Here is a 24,622-nt window from a genome sequence, read left to right on the forward strand (position 1 = left end):
TTACTTAGTATATTCAGTTATATGACCATTACTATATAATTTCAAAACATTTTCATCACCCCAAAAAGAAACTCTGTACCCAATAGCAAGTGTTCCCCATTCTTCATCCCGAACCCCCGCCAGCCCCTGGCAACCACTAATCTACTTTCTATTTGTATGCATGTGTCTGCTCTGGACATTTCATATAAATGGAAGCATACAACATGTGGTCTTTTGTGACCAGCTTCTTTCAATTAGAATGTTTCCAAGGTTCATCCATGTTGGAACATATATCAGTAAATACTTCATTCCTTTTTATGGCTGAATAATATCTTATTGTATGGTATCATCGTCTTCTTTTTTAAGGTTGCTTTATTTATTTTTGAAAGAGAGCGGTAGAAAGTGACCAGAGGAGGGGCAGAGAGGGAGAGAGAGAGAATCCCAAGCAGCCTCCGTGCTGTCAGCACAAAGCCCACTGCAGGTCCCAAACTCACAAAGTGAAATCATGACCTGAGCCGAAATCAAGAGTCAGACACTTAATTGACTGAGCCACCCAGGTGTCCTGGTAACATCTTTATCCATTCACCAGTGGATGAACATTTGGGTTATTTCCATCTTTTGTCTATTATGAGCATTGCTATGAATGTTCATGTACAATATTTTTTGTAGACATATTTTCAATTGTCTTGGGTAATTGTCTTGAGTGGAATTGCTGGGTCATAGGAACTGCCAGACTGTTCTGCAGGCAGCACCACATTACATTTCTACCAGCAACGTACGGGTGTTCTAATTCTCCACATCCTCGTCGACACTTGTTACTGTCCATCCTCTCGATCACAGCCATTCTAGTTGGTTATGGCAGTCTTCATAACAAAAAGTGACAGTTAAAATCTTCTAGGCAAGCACATTCTCTGATCAAGCACATGACCCACTGAGCCCCACAGGTGGTAGAACAGGACATAATACTGATTGTACTACCCTATCCTACTGCTGTGGTGCCCTCCCTAACAATTAAGGGCAGTGGTTCTCAAAATGTAGTCCCAAGACCAGCAGCACCAGCATCATCTGGGAACAAGTTAGAAATGCAGAGTCTCAGACTCTGCCCCAGACCTACTGAGTCAGAGACTCTAGGGTGAGACACAGCTTCCTGTGAGTCTAGTGATCCTGACACCTGTTCAAGTTCAAGGGAAAGCAGCATCTGCTGCAGGGCATCTTTGTCCCTCAATGTCAGCTTTAACCATCTTATTAGTGATGATTAATACACACCAAATCCATTATCCCCTACAAAGGAAGATGACAGTGATGAAGAAAGAACTTTCTAAAGGATTCCATCATGCAACTCAAGTGGAAGGATTTGACACTTTCCAGTAATGAGTGACACTGTTGATGTAAACTGTTCACAATAATTTATTTTGGACACAGAAAACCTAGCTGGAAGATAAATAGGAATTTCACAAACACCATCCAAGGCAGTAACATAAATACAATTTCCCTCATACTTGCTGTTCTAAATATTCCTTGTCCATTCAAAATTTCAAAGAGCAAGCTATCATAGTTCTCCTTTAGATTTTTGGAAAGAGGATGGCACAAGAGCTTCACATTCATTAAAGTAAACACTTAAACAATCATTTAAAACAGTAAAGATGGCCTCATCAACACCATGTGATGTTGACAGGCCACAAATACTCCCATGACCCTGGTAATGTTGACTATTATCTAAAAAAAATGAGGAAAAAAACTTCTTTGGAAAACCACTGTACATTTCTTTCATATCCTGCCATTTACGGATCTTTTCTTTATATGTTTCTTACAAGTTTGCAAATTCAGTAATTAGGGCAGGTGAAGCCCCTATGTGGTGACATTTTTGTTACCTCCTTCAGATATGGCTAGATCCACTGCTTCTCAAGTTCAGCAGGAGTGATCAGTGTGAAAAGGTGAGTCATCTTCCCAGGTCCCACCAAGGGATAAGCAACGCTCACACGTGCATGTGGATGTGGATACAGAGGAAGAACCACACTGAACAGCAAAAAACTCACCATTAGAGTAAGAATTGCTATAATGATTCCATTTGTTCTTTGAAACCCATTCTTCACTGACTGAATGGTTTTCATAGCATTTCTCTTGTCTGGGACATCACAGTTTCTCTGAGCAGATTCAAAACCTTCTCATAAGTGTCTAGAATTTCCCGAGCAGTGGGTCTTTCTGCAGGAGTCTGGCTCTTACACGCCTTATGAATATCAAACAAATGAAATCGGACCATATCACTTCCTTCAACGTGCCCCAAAAGGAAACTAGAGACATCTGGAATCTTCCAGATGTCGATCTTCTCATCATATGAGGGCATGAGATCATCGTCAAAAGGCATGTCTTCTCCATAGGGCCACAGCTGCTCTGGAGCCACAAAGTCCCCGTGAAGCTCCCTGTGGCCACACTTCACAAACGTCCTTGAGCTGTGGTTCACCAGGGGCAAGGCGTCCAGGTCGTTTACCACAATGCTGAAGTTGCTTGTCAGCAGATACTGGGACAAGGTCTTGGGCAGGTCACTGGAATCGCACATGACCAGGGTGCCCAGGGGGCTGTGGTGCAGGTAGTGGATGATGGCCACGTAATTCATGGCCAGCTGCAGCCTGTGCTGCCACGTGTTCACACTGTGGTACTTGGAAAGGTTGAGCGTTTCTTCCAGATTGCTCAAGGAACCTAAGGGGTGATATTCGGTAAGAATAGTGTTGTCCTCCTCACAGTATCCAAGCAAGGTGACAACATGTTTACTCTGCAGGGTTTTCAGCATCCGCAGCCCATGCAGGAAATCATCTTTCATCTCCAGACTGGTGAGCCGTGAGAGCGCGACTTTGCGTTCCTTCCACTCAGACAGAAAGACCTGAAACCAAGCCAGAGACAATCAAACCTGAAACCGTCACCTGTGTTAGTGAGCAGGAAACCAACCCCACAGGTGCAGAGAAGGTAGAAACTAGGCAGACAAACCCAGTCCTAGAGTGGCTCTCAGCCTGGTCACAAAGACTCACTGCTGAGCAAACACAGGCACCCAGTGCAGAAGGCCTAGGGCGGGCCCAGGAGGGACTCTGCTTAGGGTGCTGAGGGCCATCTGGAGAGGGTGTTGGAAGGTTCCCGGGAGTTGGGCTGAAGGATGACTGGGGCTTGCAGGGTGGATGTGGAGAATGGGAAGTGCACTCCCAGAAGAGGGGGCTGCTGTATAAAGGCACGGAGTGGCAAAATGACCAGGTCCAAATTCCTGCAGCAGAAAGGGCTGAGGATGGGGAGGACCAGGGGAGAAGACTGGAAAAGTGAGTGGGGAGTCCACCTGGCCAGCACCTCACGCATCACAATATTACTTGTTCATTTTTCAAGGTAGTATAGCAAACCACAGAAACAGTTTTAGGTAAGGAAAACAATTTTACATGGCGTGTGGTTTTGTGTTACTTCAACTGTAACAGCAGAAGCTGAAACACCCGCAGACACTAGAGCTGCCCATCCTGGTGTGGCCAACAGGGGAACAAACGCACAGGAAGCCTCAGTTCTCCATTTTATTAGCCAGGAAAGGCTTGTGGGAAGTACTGTCATTAAGAACCTCTGATCTTCTGCTTAAATCCCCAAAGGGAAGGCAGAAGCCTGCACAAGAGAAAACGGGCTCAGAAGTGGGGAGATGGCTGCCCCAGGCTGCTTCTGCTGCTAGCAGGCTGTTTCTCTGTGCTTCTACTTACTCTTTAAAACAAAGCTTATGGTTTTCGAAACCAATCTGGAGCATGATTTATCAAGTGCCTTTAACATCAAATCTAAACTCTATCTAAGGAAGTAATCGGAGATAGAACAAATCTCTAGGAATAAAAATCTGGCACTACTTATAAAAGTATAAACTGGAACTTATCCGTCCATCAAAAAATGGGGAGTAGTTCAGTAATGGTAGACCACTCAAAAGAAGACGATGGGGTCAGCAAAATGCACATATTGAGAGAGTTTTCACAGATAAAAGTAATGTCACAAATGAAAAAGGATACAAAATTTCATTTATGTTGTTCTAACTGCATAGAACAAGTCAAAATTACATGGAAATCAAAGGAAATAGGCTCTTTCAGTTCTCTTCACATGCTAAGATCCTGGGCGATTTTTTTCCTTTATGAGTCACAGTATTTTCCAACTTTTCTAGAATGAATATACATGACTTTCATATTTAACAACATTTTTAAAAAGAACTCAAAAATATATCAAATGGAGGTGAGTTAGAGACCTGTGAAGATTTCTTTGGGATCTGAAAAGAGAGGTTCATTAATGGAAAAACCCAGGTACCGACAGTTGACCCTTAGTATTTACAGAGAAATCTTTCAGGGCGCCTGGGTGGCTCAGTCAGTTAAGCGCCCTACTATTGATCAGCACAGGTAATGATCTCACGGTTTGAGAGTTCAAGCCCGCATCGGGCTCTGCACTGACAGCACAGAGCCTACCTGGGATTCTCTCTCTCTCAAAATAAATAAAACTTAAAAAATAAATAAATAAAAAGAAATCTTTCAAGACCTTTTCAAAAACTCAAAATTGAGAAATTTCACTATGGATCACAATTTTTATTATTTCTTCTTCTTATTATTATTTTTAACATTTATTCATCTCTGAGAGACAGAGAGAGAACAGAGAGTGTGTGGAAGAAGGGAAGGGGGGAGGGAGACACAGAATCCAAAGCAGGCTCCAGGCTCCAAGCTGTCAGCACAGAGCCCAACACAGGGCTCGAACTCACAGACCACGAGATCATGACCTGAGCTGAAGTTGGACGCTTAACCGACTGAGTTACCCAGATGCCCCCATAGTTTTTTTTTTTTTTTTTAATGTTCATTTATTTCTGGGAAAGAAAGACAGTGTTGAGTGGGGAAGAAGCAGAGAAAGAGGGGGACAGAAGATCCGAAGTGGGCTCTATGCTGACAGCAGAGAGCCTGATGCCAGGCTGGAACCTGCAAACTACAAGATCATGCCCTGAGCCACAGCTGGACACTTAACTGACTGAGGCACCCAGGTGCCCCTGGATCATAATTTCTATTAAAAAGCCATTTTACGGGGCGCCTGGGTGGCGCAGTCGGTTAAGCGTCCGACTTCAGCCAGGTCACGATCTCGCGGTCCGTGAGTTCGAGCCCCGCGTTGGGCTCTGGGCTGATGGCTCGGAGCCTGGAGCCTGTTTCCGATTCTGTGTCTCCCTCTCTCTCTGCCCCTCCTCCGTTCATGCTCTGTCTCTCTCTGTCCCAAAAATAAAATAAAAAACGTTGAAAAAAAAAAAATTTTAAAAATAAATAAATAAAAAAAAAAAAATAAAAAAAAAAAGCCATTTTACTTGTATACCGAAAACTAGTATAACACCGTATGTTAACTATATTTGAATTTTTCAAAAGCCATTTTGCTCTGGCTGCTAAATTCACTAAAAGTTTCATGAACACATATATTTATTCATATATATATTTTATTCGTATATATATTTTTTGACATGGAACACATTCTCTCCATAGACCTGCATCAACACTGAACTCAACACTTGACTCCAATATAAAAATCTTATTTTTTGTTGAGGGCCTTCAGTTCCTTAGACCTATCTCCTCATGGTGACCACCAACTCCAGCAGACGCCTTGGTATCCTAGGCTCATTTTTCACATAAAAACAGTGATCACTTTAGGGAAGCTGCTACAATTTATTCATACATTATTCAATAATAAATGGTAGGGTGCTTGGGTGGCTCAGTCAGTTGAGTGTCCAACTTCAGCTTAGGTCATGATCTCACGGTTCATGAGTTTGAGCCCCACAATGGGCTCTGTGCTGACAGTTCAGAGCCTGGAGCCTGCTTTGGATTCTGTGTCTCCCTCTCTCTCTGCCCCTACCCTGCTCATGCTCTCTCTCAAAAATAAACATTAAATAAGTAAATAAATAAATGTTGGAAGAAGTTCAACCACAGGCCTTATGACTTCCTCCTAAACCCTTGTTTACATTGAATTTTTGTGCCTCAGATAAATGAAAGTCTTTGGAATCACTCACAAATATCTGAAACCTTCCAAGTTAAATATCCACAGGTCAGGGATCGTTTAAGAATCATTTCTTAGCAGGGCGCCTGGGTGGCTCACTCGGTTGACTGCCGACTTCGGCCTAGGTCATAATCTTGCAGTTCATGGGTTGGAGCCCTGTGTCAGGCTCTGTGCTGACAGCTTGGAGCCTGGAGCCTGCTTCAGATTCTGCGTCTCCCTCTCTTTCTCTCTGCCTGTTCCCCCCTTTGTGCTGTTTCTCTCTCTCAAAAATAAATAAACACTAAAAAAATTTTATATAAAAAAAAATCATTTCTTAGTAATAGCTAATTGAGTTGCTTTATTACACTTTCTAAAATTCTCTTATTTAGAGAGGGCAGTTTTACCTTTTTTTTAAATTATAAAATTAATCAAGAATACTCTTCTTGGTAAAAATTCAAAAACAGAAGGAGATTTCCTTCCCCTACTTTTACTCACCCAAAGTTAACTTGTTAACTGTAACCTCACAGCCATTTCTTTATGTGTGTATACGTGTTAATGCATACTTTATAAATAGCATTTGAGTTTACAGTGACATAAGAGTATAACATACATGTCATATTGCAACTTGTTTTTTTTTTTTCACATAACTAATACCTTACACTTTCCTGTATATATATTCTTTCTAAAGGTCATTTTTTTTTTTTTTAATGTTTATTTCTGAGAGAGAGAGAGAGGGACAGAGCATGAGAAGGGGAGGGACAGAGAAAAGAGAGAGACACAGATGATGAAGTAGGCTCCAGACTCTGAGCTGTTAGCACAGAGCCCAACATGGGGCTCAAACTCACAAACCATGAGATCATGACCTGAACCAAAGTCAGACACTTATCTGACAGAGCCACCCAGGTTCCCCTAAAGGTCATTCTTTTTAAAGCTGCACAATATTTCATAGTATTGGTACACTACCTATGCTAGTATATTTTCAGTGAGATTTTTCAAATGATCATTTCTTTAAAACTAAAGTGTAATATAATAAAGACTCATGAAATCTGTAATGGACGTAGTCAGATGAATTAGTTCCTTCTTCCATGCAGCTCTATAATCTTTAACATGGTTTTATGTGATCTATTTTAAAGACTTGATGGGCATTTAAATTATTTCCCTTTTTTTCTTATTAACAACAATTCTACAATAAATAGCCCTATATTCATAACTCTGTGCATGTCTCAAGCATTTCTATAAGCTGGGTAAGTAGACAGGTGACTGAATGAGGAATGTGGATGGCCAACACGACCCTCCAAAGTCTGTGCCAGCAGGCACTCTCGTCGTGTATGAGTGAATCTTAGGTTCTACAGCCTTAATCACACTAGATATTATTAATCTTGCTAACATGTACCAATCTGAAAAATGAAAAACATTTTACTGTCCCAATTTATATCTCCCTGATTACTAATGAGACTGAGCACTTTTTAATCATTGTTGACATTTCTGTAGGTCTTTTGCAGAAAGTATGTTCATTGTCCTATATCCAATTTTCTATGGGGTTGTTTTGTGCTTATTAATTTCTAGGAGCTCTTTATATATTATCCATGTGATCCTTTATTACAAATTTAAAGGATAAATTTTAGAAAATAATTAGTTTACTTTATGCAGTCTTTTGTAGTAAAAAAATAACTATTGTGTCTTCGTAAATTTAACAAATATTTGTGTTAATAAAAAAACTGATATAAATCCCTGCCTCTATGAAATTCACATTCTAATGTAGGAGGTAGACAATAAAGAAAATAAACAGGACATGTATAAAGTATACTGGAGGGTAAAATGTGCTCTGAAGAAAAATTAAGCAGGGAAGGGTTTTCAATTTTAAATAGGGTTAAAGAAGCTCTCACTGGGGTGACATTTGAGCAAGAACCTGAAGGAGGTAGAGGCATGAGCCACGTGCTATCTGGGGTAACCATGGGCCAGACAGAAAGAACAGCAAAGGCAAAAGCCCTGGGGTGGCAGTATGCCCACAGGCTGCCATATCAGCAAGGCCAGAGTGGCTGGAGAGGAATAAGCAAAGGGGAACGGAGTAGGAATAAGGTTGGAAAAGGGTGCAGACCTCATAAAACCCTTAAGTTGGTGAAAGGACTCTGGCTTTTACTTGAATGAGAAAGAGAGCCATTGGAGAATTCTGAGCAGAGGAGAGATGCTACTTAGAATTTAATGGCAGTATTCTGGTTGTGAAAGGCTGAGAGAGGGACAAGTGTGGAAGCACAGAGCCCACTTGAGAGGCTACTGAAATAATCCAGGTACAAGATGATGGTGGCTTGAATGGGGGGAGGGAGACAGGCAGAGAAGTCTGAGGACTGGCCAAATTCTGGATCTCTTCTGAGTGCAGAGACAATAACTTGCAGATGGACTAAACATGGATGTGAGAGAAAGAAACACATGAAGGATGCTTCTTCCCAGGTGTGTGTCCTGAGCAACTGGGCTAACGGAGTTGTCATTCACCACACTGGGGAAGAATAAAGGAAAAGCAGGCTGGGGGGATGGTCTGGGGCACAGTCAATGTGAGAAGCCTTTCTAACATCCAAGTGGAGATAGATGTGGGGTAGGCAGCTGTATAGAAAAATCTAGAGAGTTCAGGGCAGAGGTCTTTGTGCAGATAAATGTAAGAGGCTCGATGAAGTCATTCAGGGACTGAACATAGAGGAAGAAGGATCCAAGGTTAAGGGGGATGAGGAGGTGGACCCTGCAAAAGGGACTGAGAAGTGGACACTGTTATTTCATACTTTTAAGCATACAATTCATGTAACATCTGTTTTTCAGCCTGAAGTATTAAAAATAGATCACATAACATCCTTCTAAATGTTACAGAAAACTAGAGGACTACAGAGTAATTTTAAGAGAATCAAATTCTTTCTTCTAAAAGGATCCAACCCAAATTTTATGGCTTTTTAATGTATTATATTTTTAAAATTTATTTTGAAAGAGAATGAGTCAGGGAGGAGCAGAGAGAGAGAGAAAGAGAGACAGAATCCCAAGCAGGCTCTACGCTGTCAGAACCCATGAGATCATGACCTGAGCTGAAATCAAGCATTGGACACTTAACCGAGTCACCCAGGCATCCCTGTACTATATTTTTAATTTTAAAGGAAAAACATGCAGCTGTAAAGACTCTAACAGTGATCTGTGATCTCATAAAGTCAACATCATGGGCTGGGCACATGGAATGATACATGAGGTTATACCACCTTCTGTTCACCCCTGTTCAAAACAGGGTGTGACCTGAATCATGCTTTGGTTATCCACAGCAATATGGCAGGACCTTCTGCCTTCTGGAAGAATTGGTTCCACTGTAATCTTTCTTCTCTCTCACGAGTACTGTTGCACCAAATCTGTTTCAGAAAATGCGCAGGCCCTTAAGATGTGGTATTTCTGTCTTTGAGATGGCTGACAGAGTATGTATCTCATTCTTTTAATGTAATCTTGGGTTTAAAAATCAAAAATGCAGGCACTGGATGGCTCAGTTGGTTAAACACTCGATTCTTGATTTCAGTTCAGGTCATGATCTTATGGTTCGTGAGTTCAAGCCCTGCCCAGGGCTCTGTGCTAACAGCATGGAGCCTGCTGGAGATTCTCTGTCTCCCCCTCTGCCCTTCATAGAGCACACTTGCACACTCTCTCTCAAAAATAAAATATGTATTAAAATTTATTTAAAAATAAGCAAACAAATAAATAAAAATCTAGAAGGAAGAGGTGCCTGGGTGGCTCAGTTGGTTGAGTGTCCGACTCTTGATTTCGGCTCAGGTCATGCCCTCAGGTTGTAGGATCGAGCCCCATGTCAGGCTCTGTGTTCATCATGAAGCCTGCTTAAGATTCTCTCTCTCTCTCTCTCTCTCTCTCTCTCTCTCTCTCTCTCTTTCTCTCTCTCTCTCTCTCTCCCTCTGCCCCCTCTCCACAACTCATGTTTTCTTTCTCTCGTAAATTAAAAAAAAAAAATCTAAAAGGGATAGTATGGTAACTGTACTAGAATTAAAATTAAAAACTTAATTGAAGGGGGGCCTGTGTCCAACTCTTGATTTCAGCTCAGATCATGATCCCAGGGTCATAGGATCAAGCTCCAAGTTGGGCTCTGCACTGAGCGTGGAGCCTGTTTGCGATTCTCTCTCTTGAGATCTCTCTCTGTCTCTGTCTCTCCCTCCCTCTGCCTCTCTCCCCTGCTTCTGGGCTCTCTCTTTCTCTCTCAAATAAAAATTTTAAAAAATTTAATAAAAAAGTAAAAACTTAAAAAATACACATGAAATAAAATTTACCAAAAAAAAAAAAAAAAAAAAATCTAAAAGAGATGAATCTCTCACTGTTATCTCCAGAGAATAAGATCAGAGATGGGGAATCCAAGAGGTAGAAGGGAAATTTACTTTATGTTTCACCTTCTTCTGAATATTTGAATGTACTGCTTTTATAATTAAAGAAAAGCAGAATAGAAAAAGCAACAAGTCAATCTGCCTTTCAGGGGCAAAGTTGCACACTGCTCCAGGCAATCCCAAACACAAACCAAAAACACAGTCTGGGGAAAGACGGGGTTGGCTGCATGTCTGTATAATGAGGAAACCATCAAAGCAAAACCAGTGTTTTATTTTATGAGGAATCAGCTAAAGAGCCTTTGTCTTCTAGCTCCTAAAATGTGTTCTATAAAGCAAGCCCTGCGCTAGAGGCAGAGGACACACCTTCATGCCCGCAGGGAGCTTACGTTTACGAGACAACAAAATGGAAGCCAGATGAGTAATGCGGGGGGGGGGGGGGGGGGGGGGGGGTTGAAGACGGGTGTTGGGAACCCCTCTTGAGAAGTGACCCCTGTGTGACCCAGAAGCTGAGAACTGGATGATGGAGGGGGAGCTTACTGTGTCTGACATAGAGGAAGGCACTGCAGAGGCCCTGAGATGAAAAAGGGCATGTTTGATCAAGGGACAAAAGAAAGGGCAAAGGTGACTGTAAGGCAGGGTGAGGGACCCATCTGGGGTGAGTTTAGGAGGTGAGCTGGGTCCAGATGAGGAAGAAGGTGGCAGATTGTGGTAAGAGGTGCGGCTTTTCCCCCTAAGGGGAAAGGGAAGCCCTGCAAGTGTAGCATGATCTGAGCTGTGTTTAGAAGACAACTATGCCTGCCACCTGGGTGGCTCAGTCGTTAGGCACACAGTGGAGCCCCACTCTCGGTGAGCTTGAGCCCTGCGTGGGGTGAACAACAGCACCACTTCGGGCAAAACACAAGCCCCACTTCAGGTGAGCCCTGCTTCTCTCTCCCTCTCTCTCTCTCTCTCTCTGCTCCTCACTCACTTGCATCACTCTCTTTCTCAAAAAAAGGAAGACAAGTATGCTTGGGGCATCATGACCGGCAAAAGCAGGTCGGGCCAAGGCAACAACTAATGGTGACAGCTAGAATGGGTCAGGGGCCAGGGAGATCATCAAACAAGTTTGGGGCCTGTTTTGAAAATATAACTGATGGAACTTGCTCTTGGCTTAGTTGAGGGGGAGTGATGGAGAGGATCCAAGATGACTTCCAGGTTTGGGCTCCAGCAAGGAGGTGGGAAGGAAGTGGTGGTGTTGACCTACATAGGGGAGGCTGGGAGAGCAGGACTCAGAGGGGAAATTATCAAGAGTTCCATCCTCAGGACACTTAGATGCTCAACAGACCACCAAGCAGAGATATCAAATAAATAAGTAGTTGGATATACAAATGTGGCTTAGGGAGAGCTACAGGCTAGAGACAAAAATTTGGGAGTCCCAAGAACACAAAATGTCTTTAAGCAATGGCACTAGATTCAATCACTTAAGAGTATATCTAAAGAAGGCAAAAGAAGAGGATCCAGGAAGCAACTAAGAGGAACGATGTTTGTTAACCTCAGCACTACAGACAGTTGGGCCAGGTAATTAATTATTTGTTAGGGTGAGGCTGTGCATTGTGGAAAGTTTAGCAGCCTCCCTGGCCTCTACCCGCTGGATGCCAGGAGCACCACTCCCCCTTTCTCCCAGGATGTGACAACCACAAACGTGTCTCTACCTGTTGCCTAATGTCCCCTGGAGGAACAAAATCGCTTCTGATTGAGAACCAGGGGGCAAGACAGGGAACAGAAACCAGCAAAGGGAAGTCATTAGGAATGGCCAGTGAGAGAGCAGGAAAACCATGAAGAGGTGGTAGCACAGACAGCCAGGGTTGCAAGGACAGAGGAGTCAACTGGATCAAAGGCTGCAGAAAAAATAAAGCAAGAGAAGACAGAGAAATGTCCAACCTGGGGTTTGCAGGTGTCGGGATAAGGGCAGTTCCCTGGAGAAGGGGTGTTTGGAAGCCATCCTGGCAGAGGACAAGAAGAGAAGTGGGGCCAGAGCTCTAGCACTTTCGCTACAGAGGAAGGAGAGCATGCACAGCGCTTCCGAGGAACAGGGAATCTGGGAAAGGGATTTCCATTGCCAAAGCGTGCGTGTCTGTAGGCCAGCCAGGATGACCCTCAGAGTGGAGAAGACTGAGGGAGCAGGAAAGAGTGGAGAGCTCCAGTGAAGAACGTCATGAGAAGTCACGAGAAGTCACAACACCTGAGCTGGAGGGCTTACAGGTCTGGTGGCAGAGGATGAAGGAATTCCCTTTGGGAAGATTCTGTTTTCATAACTCATGCAGCAAGATCATTAGTTGAGGCAGGGGAAGGAAAAGTTGCCGAGGGAACAGAGTAGGGCTGCTGGGCTGTGCTGACTGCACGGCTGAGGTTTGTGGTCATGCATTAAATCCCAAGGCTGTGCGACTTTGTCCAGGGCAACTGCTCAGATGCAGGTGCACAGCTGGGGTCACCGGGTTTGGGACTCTCCCACCGGGCACAACGGAGAGAGAGGTGGACGGGCTGTTGTATGAGTCTGCATGAGAGTGACACTGAGGGTAACAGCCACAGAGGCTCTGCTGCTGGGTGACATAGGGGAGTGAAGACAGAAAGTGAAACTGTCATGGGATCAACACCCTGGAGGTCCTGATGATACTGAAGAATTACTGAAGCAAGGGTGCTAGGAGAGGAGGAGGAGGTCAACGAGCACGATGCAAGAACTCTGGTTACAGAAATTCCTATTGAGAAGCTTACGCCTCCCAGCTTGGGGTGTCAGTGAGGAGGGGAGCCCACATGGAGAGGAGCTGGTAGCAGCAATGGGAAACACATTAGTGCAAGGAGTCGTTCAATTCAGTGCCCCTGTGGTGGCAGTGAAAGGCTGACCTGTGCTGGAACTTGTAAAGACCCTGGGGTTCAAGGGCACAAGACAGACAAGACTTTTCACTGATGGAGCTAACATCCAGAGCACAAAATACTTTTGCCCTGAGGGCAAATTTCAGCCAAAGACACACAAAAACAATGTAATTGCCTTTCAGTCATACCTCATTTTTTTTTTTAATGTTTATTTACTTTGAGAGAGAGAGAGAACACAAGCTGGGGAGGGGCAGAGAGAAAGGGAGAGAGAGAATCCCAAGCAGGCTCTGCGCTGTCAGCACAGAGCCCCACACGGGGCTCAAACCCACAAACTGAGATGATGACCTAAGCCGAAATAAAGAGTTGGACGCTTAACTGACTGAGCCACCCAGGTGCCCCCATCATACTTCACTTTAATAAACAAAACTGCATTAATCAGAGTTACTGTCCTTATTATTAAACCCCATACTTGGATGGGCATGATTTGTAGAGGTTCCCTAAACTCCAATCCATCCTCAAACGATTTGCCACCATCAAAGCTACCTACCCAGAAATATATCCTTCAAGGCCAAGAGCAATTCTGAAAAAGATACAAAAAATGGTCTGAGCAGTAACATGGAAACAAGTGGGCAGCCAGCCCCTCAAAGTCACCTCTTTGAAGGAGACAGAAATCAACTGGCTGTAAGTCCTCTTCTCTACACACATCCCTCCCTGGTGGTTTCTTCACATCCTTTCAGCACCATCCCAAATTTATATTCCCAACCCCTGCCCCTGACCCAAATGCGAGACTTGTTCTTCCAACCATCTGTGTCTCCACGTGGGCATCTAGAGGGCCTTAACATGTTCACCTCATGCACACAGAAACTCTGTTCTTCCGGCCCTCCCCTTTCAGGTAATGGTAACCCTATTCTTCCTGTTGCCTGAGCCAAGATCCTTGTCATGTGCTATGAAGACAGAGCAGGGCAAGGGAAGAGGGCCAGAGGCTCGTTACTCTGGGTGTTCAGAATGATCTGAGAGTGAGCTGTATGGATATTTGAGGAAAACGTGTCCCAGTAAAAAAGGTGGGTACCAGCAGAGGCCCCAAGACAGAACATGCCTGGTTGTTTGGAGACCAGGAATGAGCCAGTGTGAGCAGAACACAGGATGAGAAGGGAGACAGCACACAAAGTCCCCCTCTCTTACACTCCACAACTGATCTACTGGGAAATCCTACTGGCTCTACTTTTCAAACATGACCAGAATCCACAGATTTTTCACTACATTCACTGCTAACACACTTGTCAAGCGGTGACATCTCTCCCCTGCAAGACCTAGCCAATCTTCCACCCTAGCCCACACCTCGGTCTCTTCTGTACTCACGTGTGAAAGTGTGCATGCACACGCATGCACGCACACACACACACACACCACCTTGTCCCTCTATTCAAACTGCTCCAACGGTCCCCCCAGTCCCACCAAACCCTATGTACCCCAGACATCAGCTGGCAGGCTGTGTCCGACTTCAGCTCAGGTCATGATCTCATAGTTTGTGAGTTCAGGCCCCATGTCGAGCTCTGTGCTGAGAGCTCAGAGCCTGGAGCCTGCTTTGGATTCTGTGTCTCCTTCTCGCTCTGCCCCTTCCTCGCTCATGCACGTGCTCTTTCTCTTTCTCTCAAAAATAAACATTAAAAACAAACAAAAAAAAATTTTTTTTAATAAAAAAACTTTAGGGGTACCTTGCTGGCTCAGTTGGTTAAGTGTCTGACTCTTGATCTCAGCTCAAGTCATGATCTCATGGTTCTTGAGTTCAAGCCCCGTGTGGGGCTCCACAATGAGCATGGAGCCCACTTGGGAATCTTTCTCTCCCTCTCTCTCTGCCCCGCCCCTGCTCTCTTGCTCTCTCTCTCAAAATAAATAAACTTAAAAAAAATAAACAAAAAAATTTTAAAACATCAATACCATGACAGAGTTTGAAAAGTAGAATGAAAAAAATTGCTCATAATCCTTCACTATAGCACAATTTCTGTAATTTCTATATTTTCTACATAAATACATTAATTTTGCAGTTGAAAATCATGTATTGTGCAATTTTGCATGTTGCATTTTTTTACTTCTCATCATATGTTTTTTTCACACGAGATTCCTAACTACACTTAATGGCTGCAGAACATTCTATCAAGTAGATGGACCATAATTAACTAGTCCCTTACATTTATTATTTCTGGTTTTCTATTGCTATAAATAACAAAGCAAAATCTCCTTTATGCATTTAGCTTTTTTCCTTCCAATGGATTATTTGGATAAAGTCCCAGATGCAAGATCACTGGGCCAAAGGTATTTTGATGGCTCTTAACACATCGTGCCAAGCTGCTATCCCGAAACACCACCCCAATAACACTCAGCTGTAACCCAGAACTCACTCTCTTCACAGCTCCTTCTCCAACACGCTTCAACTGCCTCACTTCGGTCCTCAGCTCCTCGCAGGACAGCCACGGTGAACAGTTTTTCATCTGTCCCATTCTGAAGTGTCCGTGGGGACAGTGAGCAGAGCTGGGAGCAGAGCGTGGACGGGAGATGAAAAACCAATCAAGGCAGAAGTAGAGGAGCGTGTTCATGAGGGCCATGGAGAAGAGCAGCCCCACAGCTGGGGGCACTGCTCTGTGGGGGGCACCTTTTCTGCTGTCCTGGGCTTTCTTTTCCATACTGTTATCCCCTGTAATTTCCTGAATTATAAAATGAAACAAGAAATAATACCAGTCAATTTTTACGTCCATTAAGGTGTTTGGGTGACAAGGGGTTAAGGACAACACAGCTTCTCATGCCTCTTATGCCCAAGGATCTTGCATGCTTTATCATCTTTGTGAGGATTAAAGAAGGTACAGAATGCTCAATGTCAGCTGTTTTCAAGATCACTGTCTTTTTATTACAAACTAACGTCTGGGTTCATCCACTCTAGATTCAACTAAAAGGAAGGTGTCTTTGTTTCTCCCACGGCAATTTGCACTAAATAGATATTTAATGAATAATTGGTAAAATGAAAGAAAACTGCTTTTGTTAGTCTAGCGGGGCCAGGGCAGAAGATGGACAAAGGAGAGGAGCCAGAGAGGAGATGGGGTAGGGTAGGGGTAGGGGTAGGGGTAGGGGCTGGATGCTGAGGGTCTCCTGAACCCAGCTAAGGAGCTGGGATACTCCCTGGAAGGTGCTAGAAAGCTCCTTAAATTTTTTTTAAGGATTTTTTTTTAATTAAAGTTTATTTATTTATGAGAGAGAGCGAGGGAGGGGCGGAAAGAGAGAGAATCCCAAGCAGGTTCCACGCTGTCAGTGCAGAGCCAGACACGGGGCTCAAACTCACAAACCATAAGATCATGACCTGAGCCAAAACCAAGAGTCGGATGCTTAAATGAGTGAGCCACCCAGGTGTCCCGCTCCCTAGCGTCTTTAACAAGCAAGGCTAGGTGTGAAAGATGTGTTTGGGGTGGAACAGATGGAGGCTGGGAGACCAGGTAAAAGGCTCTGGCAGTGCTGCGGGGTAAGAGCTGATGAGCACACGAGCTGGAATGATGGTGGTGATCCTTGCACGAAGTAACTGCCAGGAAGGCTGGACACTCACCAATTCAGCTCTAGCATCAGAGCCGGTGTGAGGCCCGCAGTGGAGCATTACTGCCTAGTTGTTGGATGGCAGAGGGGTTGGCAAGGGAGAGAGATGGAAGGACCCTGGACATCAGATGCTTGACACTCAAGAATGCTTGAGGCAGAAGCTGTTTCAGAATCAGAGCGGAAGCATGTCAGTACTCTGACACAGGAGATGGCCATAACAGTGTGCTCGCTTAATATCAGTACTGGGAAAGGGGTACCTGGGTGGCTCAGTTGATAGAGCGTCCAACTTCAGCTCAGGTCATGATCTCATGGTTTGTGAGTTCAGGCCCCATGTCAGGTTCTGTGTTGAGAGCTCAGAGCCTGGAGCCTGCTTCGGATTCTGTGTCTCCCTCCCTCTCTGCCCCTCCCCAGCTCATGTTCTGTCTGTCTGTCTCTCTCTCAAAAATAAATAAACTTTAAAAAAAAAATCAGTACTGGGATGCATGGGGAACACTAGTGACAGAATTGACTCTGTGCTTCCTGTGTCTGAAATGACTGTGACATGAACAGTTACCTTCCACGAGCGTCTTCCTTCTCCCAGCTCAGGTCTCCACCCAGACACCTGGGTCACTCAGCGTTCTGGTTGGCCCCAGGCACTGGTTTGAAAATACTCTGTCACAAAGTACCAAAAAAGGAGGTTTGCTGAATAAAAACTGCAACTCTGCACATAAACAAATGGCAATAATTCAAATGGTCCACCTTCTCCAGGGGCCCTCCTAGGGTCCGGGTATCCCTCAGGCCCTTGAACTCCAGGATGGAGTGGGAGCCGTGGGAAATCCTGCGACAGCCTGGCTTCCATCGTGAAGCCCTGCCAGCTGGTGTGAGCTCAGAGTCCTGCATCTGGTTCCAATAATCCACTCCCTCTACTCCATCACTAAATTCCAGCCCTCTCATTCACTCAACACGTATTAAGCCGTTTCCATAAGCTCAACTCTAGGCACTGGGGATCTGTGAGTAAATAAAACAGATGTGGTTCTTATCTTCTTGGACCTTAGGGGGAAGCCAGTGGAGAAGGCAGACAATAAACAAGTAAACAAAAAAGCTTCTCAGATATTGTGATAAGCTTTCAAGGACAGAGAATAACAGAAGAAATTCCCTGGATGATGCCGGGCCAGAAGACCTCTCTGAGGATTCACACTGAGAACAGAAGCTTGAGAGGGGACAGCTCTTTCATACCTTCTCCTAGAGAAAGTAAAATCCACTTGCCATTCATAGAGCTGGGACACCAGACATGGATCAAGCCAACTACAAAATTCATAGAAAGCAGCATTTCTCCTAAGGACACACTACAGGTATAAAGTATCAACAACTCCCTTCTTTGAATGAAGACTGCTTTCTTACTCACTGAGAAACTCTGCTCTCTAAAGTCACACACTATCAAAAATTTTGCCACTCAAAGTCCTACCAAGAACAGGGAAATGTCCCACTCTTGCCTGGAGAAGCTAAGTCTCTCTGATACAGAGAAGCCACCTCTGCTTCCAACTGGGTGCAGAACTGCACATGAGCAGTTTCTGGAGAAGGCATTCAACATCTGTGTGAACCCTGTGGTCTCCCAGGAACCAGACTCTGGGGTCCACTTTGCAGTCCGGACCAGATCTTGACATCTTTACAGGCAGCCCTGCTTAACTTTGAGTCCATCAAAACATTATTTCCTTTAAATTTTGCCTAAACTCCACCCACCCCCCACATTCTAAATTTTTTTTTTTTACATTTTTTAAAATTTATTTTTGATAGAGACAGAGCACAATTGGGGGAGGGACAGAGAGAGACGGAGACACAGAATCCGATGCAGGCTCCAGGCTCCGAGCTGTCAGCACAGAGCCTGACGCGGGCTCGAACTCACAAACTGCGAGATCATGACCCGAGCCGAAGTCAGACGCTTAACTGACTGAGCCACCCAGGCGCCTCACCCCCAAAATTCTATAAAAATAACTCTCTTTTCCTGTGATTGAGATGCCATGTTCCACTGCTCCACAGTCACATCCACTGAAATGGGTCAATACACCTGACAAGTTCATTTCTATGGCCTCGGCCCTTTCTCTTCTTTCTCTTGACTGCTCAGTGGCATCTGGAATGGCTGATCACTCTCTCCTTCTTGAAATGCCTTTATTATTTGGTTCCCAGGAAGGTGCACTCTGGGGGCTCCTTTTGCCTCTGACTCTAAGCTGCTGTAGTGCTCAGGGCTCAGACAGACCTCTCCCTCAAGCTCTGTGACCTCATCCAGACTCTGGCTCTCTGTCCCCACCTGCTGACAGCTCCCAGTTGTAAAGCCCTAGTCCCAGCCTCCTCAGAACACCACCCTTGGCTCCTTGACATCACTTAAACATCTGACAGACAATTCAAAAATAATATTTCTTCTCAACAATAAAAAGATAAATGACTCAATTTAGAAATGGGCAAAGGACTTGAACAGACATTTATCCAAAGGAGATATCAGATGGCAAATAGGCACACAAAAGGATGCTCAACTGTAACAGTCCTCAGGAAAATGCAAGTCAAAACCACAATGAGACCCACCTCATATCCACTAGAATGGCTGTCATCAAAGAGACAAGAACAAGTGCAGAGGAGGCTGTGAGAAAATAGGAGCCCTCCTACAGTGATGGTGGCAATATAAAATGATGCAGCCACTGTGGAAAATAGTCTGGAAGTTCCTCGAAAGGTTAAACACAGAGTTCCCCATGCAAATCTGCTGCTCAGTATATGCCCAAAAGAACTGAAAACATACGTTTATACCAACACTTGTAGGTGAATGTTCACGGCAGCATTATTCATAACAGCCAAACAGCGGAAATAACCCAAAGTCCCTCATGATAAATGGACAAATAAAAAATCTGATATATCCAAACATGGAATAGGATTCACCCACAAAAAGAAATCAAGCACTAATACATGCTGCAACATGGATAAAACTGGAAAACTTTATCCTAAATGAAACATGCAGACACAAAAGATCACATATCATAGGATTCTACTGATATGAAATATCTAGAACAGGCACATCCATATACAGAAAGTGGATTAGTGACTGCTAGGGGCTGAGTGAAAGGGGAAGGGGAATGGCTGCTAATGGGCACTGGATTACTTTTGTGGATGAAAATGTTGTAGAATTAGTGGTGATGGTCGCAAAACCTTGTGAATATACTAAAAATCACTGAACCATACACTTTAAAAAGCAAACTTTAGGGGCGGTTGGGTGGTTCAGTTGATTAAACGTCCAACTTTGGCTCAGGTCATGATCTCACAAGTCCATAGGTTCGAGCCCCACGTCAGGCTCTGTGCTGATGGCTCAGAGCCTGGAGTTGGCTTCAGATTCTGCGTCTCCCTCTCTCTCTGCCCCTCCCCACACTCATGCTCTTTCAAAAATAAAGATTTAAAAATAAAAATAAATTAATTAATTAAAAACAACTTATGGCATATGAATTATATTTTTCTTTTTTTTTTTAATTTTTTTTTTTTTTTTTTACGTTTATTTTTGAGACAGAGAGAGACAGAGCATGAACAGGGGAGGGGCAGACAGAGAGGGAGACACAGAACCGGAAGCAGGCTCCAAACTCTGAGCCATCAGCCCAGAGCCCGACGCGGGGCTCGAAATCACGGTCTGTGAGATCGTGACCTGAGCTGAGGTCGGACGCTTAACCAACTGAGCCACCCAGGCGCCCCTGGCATATGAATTATATTTCAACTTAAAAAGATAACAAAACGGGGCGCCTGGGTAGCTCAGTCGGTTAAGGGTCTGACTGCAGCTCAGGTCATGATCTCTCCGTTCATGATATTGAGCCCCACATCAGTTTCAGATCCTCTGTCTCCCTCTCTCTCTGCTCCTCCCCTGCTTGCACTCTCTCAAAAATAAACATTAAAAAAATAATAATTTATTAAAAAAAAAAAAGATAACAGAAATACTTCCCAAACTCAATGTCTGCTCTTTCCCCACAAATCCGTTGTTTCCAGCGGTCAGAATCTCAGTAAATGACAACTTTATTCTTCCAGTGACCCAGCCCAGTGAGGCTGCATGTCAAGGGTCAGCACAGCAACACTGCTTCCTCTAAGCAAAAAATCTTAGAAGTAGGGGACTCTTCTACCACCCAGTGTAGTTCTTTCTAATTAATAATAATTTTAAAAAATGCTGCTTTGCATGTCCTGGTTGTCACTAAGAGGTGTCCAGTAAACACCGGCTCTACTGAATTGCTCCAGCCTCAAATCTCTTTCTTTTCTTGAAACAATGCCACCTGCTCAACCTGCCCTCAGTCTTTCCAGCTACACCCATCAGTGTTCTGATGGATGTTCGCTTACCTTTCTCATAAAGACTCCAGGCCCGCATCTTTCTCCCTGGCCCATTCCCTCCTGTCTTCATGGATTTCAACTGGAACTATGACGACTTTGACCACTCAGGCCTCACAGTCTCTTGAGCTTCTTCCACCAGTACCTGATTCTCACAAGGTGCTCTTAAAGAAATGGATAAAACAGCTGCCATCTCTCTTTTACAATATTCAAAAAATGACCAAGTGTGTCTTAACTTAGACCTTAGGTCAAGAATCAGCACTTTTTTCTATAAAAGGCCACACAGTAAATATTTAGGTTTAGGAGCCAAAAGTTGAAATCCAGTGACAACGGCATCACATGACTTATGACCCACCAAGCAGCAGTGTAAAGTGATAAAAGGCCACAAGCTCTGTATCATGCCATTCAACTCTGTCACCAGGGTGTGAAAGCAGCCTGCAACAGTACATAAACAAATGAGTGTGGCTGTGTTTGAATAAAACTTCATTTATGGACAATGAAGTTTGAATTTCATGTAGTTTTCATATAGTTGTGTCACAAAAGATTATTCCTCTTTTGACCTTTCCCCCCAACATTTTTAGGTAAAAAGCATTCTTAGCTTGCAGGTCATACAAATACAAGTGGCAAGCAGAAGCTGGCTGGGCCCTACCCTAGCTGACACTATTCCTCTGGGTCTGTCACAGACCATCTTTCCATCCTACACATTCCCTCCACGTAATCTCATTCACAGACATGGTGATGCCGTTGGTTGCCAAGTCTCCACTGTGGCCTAGGTCTTTCTCCTACACTTCACTCAGCTGGCTCCTCAAGGCCGGGGATGTCCATAACTGAGCTATCTCTTTCTTGTCACCAGCATGCCCCTCCTCCAGGATTCCCTTACAGTGCCAGACACATAATCCACCTACTTGCTCCAGTCACAAAGCAAGTGACTTGGTCCCCTCTTTCCCTGACCTCTAAATCAACCAGTCACCACATACAGTCAGTTCTATCACCCAAACCTCTCTCAAATCCCTTCTTATTACTGCCACCCTGGTCTAAGCCTCTAGTATCTCTTACCTGGGCTTCTGCCAACAGTTTTCTACATGGACTCCCACTTCTTTCTCTTTTCCAGTCCATTTTCCAAACAGCAAACAGGATTTTTTCTTTCCTGAAATGTTTAAAGCATCAAAAATCTAAAAAATAATATCATGAACACCCATCAAGCTTTGTCAAGTAACAGTGCATCATATTTTTTTTTGAAGATCTTTTAAAAAGAAATACAGTTGAGGCCTCTTTGGACCCCTCCCAGTCCTATTCTTCTCCCTCCCAAGAAGTAATCACCATCCACAAGTTGATGTACATCAGAGTTCTCAAACTCTGGTCCCAGGACCTGCAGCAGCATCACCTAGAAATGTGAGTCCTTGAGTCCTCACTCCAGACCGATTGCATCAGAAACTGAAGTGAAGCCCAGAAATCTGTGTTTTAACAAGTCTTCCAGGTGATTCAGAGGCATGCTCGAGTCCAAGAACCACTGACGTATATAATTCCCACACATGCTTTTTATTTTCACCACCAGTGTGCCTATAAACAATAACATAATATATGGATGTTTTCACGAGCTTCATACAAGTAGTATTGTACTGTATATACCCTTTGCAACTTGCTCTTTTAAAAGCTCAATATTAAGTTTATGAGGTTTATCCACACAGACACATGAAGCTCGAGTTTGGCACATTGAACTCCACAACTAGCAAAGCAAGTGTTGTACACACTCCTGCATGTGCGGAAGTTTCTTGCTGGTATACACAGGGCGGTCTTTCTAAAGCACAAATCTGATCACCCCTTGCTTAAAACCATCTAACAGTCCTCCTCTGTCCTCATGATAAAGTCCAAACTCCTATAAGGTCCCCTGAGATCCAGCCTGTCTGCCTTTCCAGACCCCTCCTTGCACCCCACATTCCAGGCCCTGAGCTTTCCTCCACCCTTGAAGGCGCCCCTCTTGAGAAGTCCAGGCTCCAGTACGTGGGTTCCTTTTTCCTCAACTGTGAGCTCCCGGAGGACTATCTGCCTGCTTTGCACACCCCTGTATCCTCAGCAGTTGGAAAATAGCCAAGAACTCAGTAAAAATGCACTGACTACCTGATCACCCAGGATTCCTTGTCTTCACAGCCTCACACACTGACTCCTCTTTGCTTTCTCAGTCCCACCAAATCTGCTCTTCATCTCTTCTTGTGCCTGTCCTCTGATGCTCTCATCCAGCACCAACTCCAATTTGAACTCACCATCTTTTTAATTCGCAAACCCCCTTGCCGACAACCTTCCACTGATTCCACCTCACCACTGGTAGTAGATTCAGTTGTATAGGGCCTGAAGCTTATACCATATTTTTTCTTTTGGAGGCATACCACTTTCTTCACTTCCATACAAAGGGTGCCAACATCAGGTACAAATTCTGTAGAAATTCATATTTTCTAATCTACCTTAGATCACCATTACCCAGTTACCATTTAATGCATTTCTTATGGGCCCTGCAGTTAGTTATATGCTTCAATAGTCTTTCAATTATCCCTAAGTCCTCACATCCACTTCCGAATGCTCAAAAAAGACTCATCCAAAAACTCAACTTTTACACAATGTCAACCTCACACTAATTCTGTGAGGCATATATAATTGTTACTATTCCCACTTAACAGATAAGAGAACTGAGTCAGAGGTGAAGTGACTTAGCCAAGGTCACTAAACTGTACATGGAGGAGCCAAGTTTTCCAGCCTCACATTCTTCCCCTAAATCCTTCAACCTTCAGGTGTTGAAGGTTCAGGAATTGAACATAGCATGGTCACTGCAGGGGTTGAGGGTGGATGCTGTGAAGCTGCCTATCCATCTCCCTCCTTTTTTTTTTTTTTAATATTCTAGTATTTTTTTAAACTTTTTTTTTTTTTTTTGGAGAGAGAGAGAGAGAGAGAGAGATGGGGGGAGGGGCAGAGAAAGGGAGAGAGAGAATCCTAAGCAGGCTCCTGCTGTCCGTGCAGAGCCCAATGCGGGGCCCAAACCCGCGAACGGAGAGAGCATGACCCCAGCCAAAATCAAGAGACTGACTTAACAGACTGAGTCACCCAGGTGCCCCAAGACTGCCCATTTCTTAAAGAAAGCTTTAGCCCACCCCAACACCTGATGGGCCTTTTTTCTTTGAAAGGAGTATTTCTGGAGTAGGCTGCCAAGGGCTGTGGATAGGCTGTATGGCTGAAGGAATTTTGTCCTGAAATAAGCAAAATGACACTGAAAGTTGCTGCTGGTTTTACAAGTTAGGGAATAAAGATTGTGGGGCCGGCTGGGTAAGAGAAATTCAGTCAATGTTTAGACACAAAGGATTTCTGACATTGATAGGAAAAAGCTGGTAACAAAAAACTGGAAACCACTGCTCTACAATCACAGCTTATTTAAAAGAAGGCAATGGAACAAAATTAATTTTTACCAATTGATTGAATACTGAATTCAACCAGAGGAAAAACGAATTGGCGTTACCCAAAAAAATTGAGACTAGAATCTCAGTTTGCCGGTAGAACACGAGGCACATTAAAATAAT

General features: G+C 44.0%; 2 protein-coding genes across 6 annotated transcripts in view; both read right to left on the reverse strand.

Moving 5' to 3' along the window:
- Positions 1-1,368: 1,368 nt before the first annotated feature.
- On the reverse strand, positions 1,369-24,311 carry POMK (protein O-mannose kinase). Of its 5 annotated transcripts, XM_019440631.2 has the most exons (7): positions 22,380-23,279; positions 22,116-22,206; positions 21,072-21,223; positions 17,955-18,023; positions 17,293-17,390; positions 15,563-15,865; positions 1,369-2,857 (listed from the first exon to the last, which is right to left on the reverse strand). In XM_019440631.2, exons 6-7 carry the CDS (start codon positions 15,842-15,844, stop codon positions 2,087-2,089), a joined length of 1,053 nt encoding a protein of 350 aa, XP_019296176.1. In that variant the 5' UTR covers positions 15,845-15,865; positions 17,293-17,390; positions 17,955-18,023; positions 21,072-21,223; positions 22,116-22,206; positions 22,380-23,279; the 3' UTR covers positions 1,369-2,086. The 5 variants fall into 5 exon arrangements, with proteins under 5 accessions (XP_019296176.1, XP_019296165.1, XP_053756989.1 ...); XM_019440620.2 differs by lacking the exons at positions 17,955-18,023; positions 21,072-21,223; positions 22,380-23,279 and adding an exon at positions 24,200-24,311; XM_053901014.1 differs by lacking the exons at positions 17,955-18,023; positions 21,072-21,223; positions 22,380-23,279 and adding an exon at positions 23,321-23,778.
- Positions 24,199-24,622, reverse strand: part of FNTA (farnesyltransferase, CAAX box, alpha) — a 38,857-nt gene continuing 38,433 nt past the window's right edge. Inside the window, exon 11 of the mRNA XM_019440633.2 lies at positions 24,199-24,295. The gene's annotated coding sequence lies outside the window, so the exon portion shown is untranslated. The remainder of the gene's footprint in view (positions 24,296-24,622) is intronic.

The sequence above is a fragment of the Panthera pardus genome, unplaced genomic scaffold, assembly GCF_024362965.1.
Source record: "Panthera pardus isolate Hobbes unplaced genomic scaffold, ASM2436296v1 HiC_scaffold_13, whole genome shotgun sequence".
Classification (NCBI taxonomy): Eukaryota; Metazoa; Chordata; class Mammalia; order Carnivora; family Felidae; genus Panthera; species Panthera pardus.

Excerpts from the sequence above, each read along its gene's own strand:
- POMK (XM_019440620.2), bottom strand. The coding sequence starts at position 15,844 with ATGGAAAAGAAAGCCCAGGACAGCAGAAAAGGTGCCCCCCACAGAGCA. Across the intron at positions 2,858-15,562 it reads GAGAAGGAGCTGTGAAGAGA|GTCTTTCTGTCTGAGTGGAA; the intron begins GTGAGTTCTGGG and ends GCTTGGTTTCAG.